General features: G+C 20.9%; 1 protein-coding gene across 4 annotated transcripts in view; it reads right to left on the minus strand.

Moving 5' to 3' along the window:
• Positions 1-237: 237 nt before the first annotated feature.
• Positions 238-1,576, minus strand: part of LOC102671917 (ubiquitin carboxyl-terminal hydrolase) — a 2,046-nt gene continuing 707 nt past the window's right edge. For all 4 annotated transcript variants that reach the window (XM_006624328.2, XM_031514505.1, XM_031514503.1 and 1 more), the window contains 5 exons: positions 1,361-1,489; positions 1,122-1,273; positions 884-1,025; positions 743-818; positions 238-596 (listed from right to left, as the gene is read on the minus strand). In XM_006624328.2, the coding sequence (XP_006624391.1) occupies positions 439-596; positions 743-818; positions 884-1,025; positions 1,122-1,273; positions 1,361-1,489 (657 nt within the window). In that variant the 3' untranslated portion in view covers positions 238-438. The remainder of the gene's footprint in view (positions 597-742; positions 819-883; positions 1,026-1,121; positions 1,274-1,360; positions 1,490-1,576) is intronic.

A 1,576-nucleotide genomic window follows, 5' to 3' on the forward strand; every position in this document is an offset into this window, starting at 1 on the left:
TAAACAATATTATTTATTTTTAAACGAAATTAAATATAAAATATTTTTTTATAAAAAATATTTTTATATATATAGCAAATAGATATATAATTTTAATTACTTGAAATAAATTCTTATTTAAAAATAAATATAAATAACCATTGATTACATTTGATTAATCAAAATCCACGACAAATATAAAAAATAAGATCATATTTTTTGTGAAAAATATTAATCTATTTTAATAATAAAATAAAATACATCAAAAAATTTTTTATTTTTATTTGATTTCAATTTTTTTCATATTTTGTTTTGCATTTTATACATATATTTTTTGCGAATATCCATTTTACAATAGCAAATTTTAATAAATGCGGTACAAAAAGCAGATGTATGTATATAATATATGAAATAAATTATTTAAACAGTTATCCTCAAGTATATATGCTACATCTTCAATTATAATGCTGATGCATCACTGTTAGTGAAAGCAAGAACTGTAAAACACACCTCTTCTGGATCACGAGCCATATATTCTTTACAAACACGCGCTGCATCTTCTAATAATGTTTCCGGACTAGTTGTACCATGATTAATAGGAGCAGATTTACGACCATCTAGAAAGTCCCATATATATATATGAAAATATTTGATAATATTCTTATAATATTAATCATTATAATTATTTATTATTAATGTTTTATTTACTATTAATGTAATATTTTTATATATTAATTATATATTGTAGAATTAAAATATTTACCTAATTCATATAAAACTCCATTCTTTTGTATAAATGCTACAAAATGATGATAAACTGGTTCTTCTTCACTTGGAACCTATCAAATATTTTAAATTACTATGATTGTTTGATTGATTGTTTCTATGATTGTAAAAATCATACTTCTGTTTGTCCTTCTTGTGCAACATCTTTATGAGTGGTACTAATACCATGCGATTCCATTAAATGTTTTCCACATTCCGTAAAAGAAAGATTTTTTGCATCATCTAAGAAAGTTTTTAAAAAACCATCTTGAAGATTTATGCTGAAAAAATGAATTAAATAAACTATAATATATAATATCTGTTTCAAAATAAATTAACAAATTAAATTAATTATGTATTTTTAATAAAATGCCTACATATTTTGATTATTTGCAACACTATGAATTAATGCAATTGTACCACAGGCATTATGAATGTATTGTTTCATATGAAAAACTTCTGCATCTTTAAAATTATTTGCATCTTTCATTTTGTCAGCTTCCTCTTCATCTTCTAAACTATTATCGCCCTATATCATATAAAATTATTATATATATTATAAATTATGATCTTAAAGAAATAAATAAAAATATTAATGTAATTTTAATTTTTTAACCTTTTTGGATAAAGGATATAATAAAATAACAGCAAGAACTGGTTTAGGTACAAGGGCCAATAGATCAGGTTCCAATCCATAAACATCAACAATACACCAATCTTTTGGTACACCTAATTTGTGTAAAAACTGTAAAATAAATATTTTTATTAGAAAATTTAATAAAAATTTAATAAAAATTTAATAAAAAATTATTTAAAAAATTATTTTATAATC

The sequence above is a fragment of the Apis dorsata genome, unplaced genomic scaffold (assembly GCF_000469605.1).
Source record: "Apis dorsata unplaced genomic scaffold, Apis dorsata 1.3 scaffold_1037, whole genome shotgun sequence".
Taxonomy (NCBI): domain Eukaryota; kingdom Metazoa; phylum Arthropoda; class Insecta; order Hymenoptera; family Apidae; genus Apis; species Apis dorsata.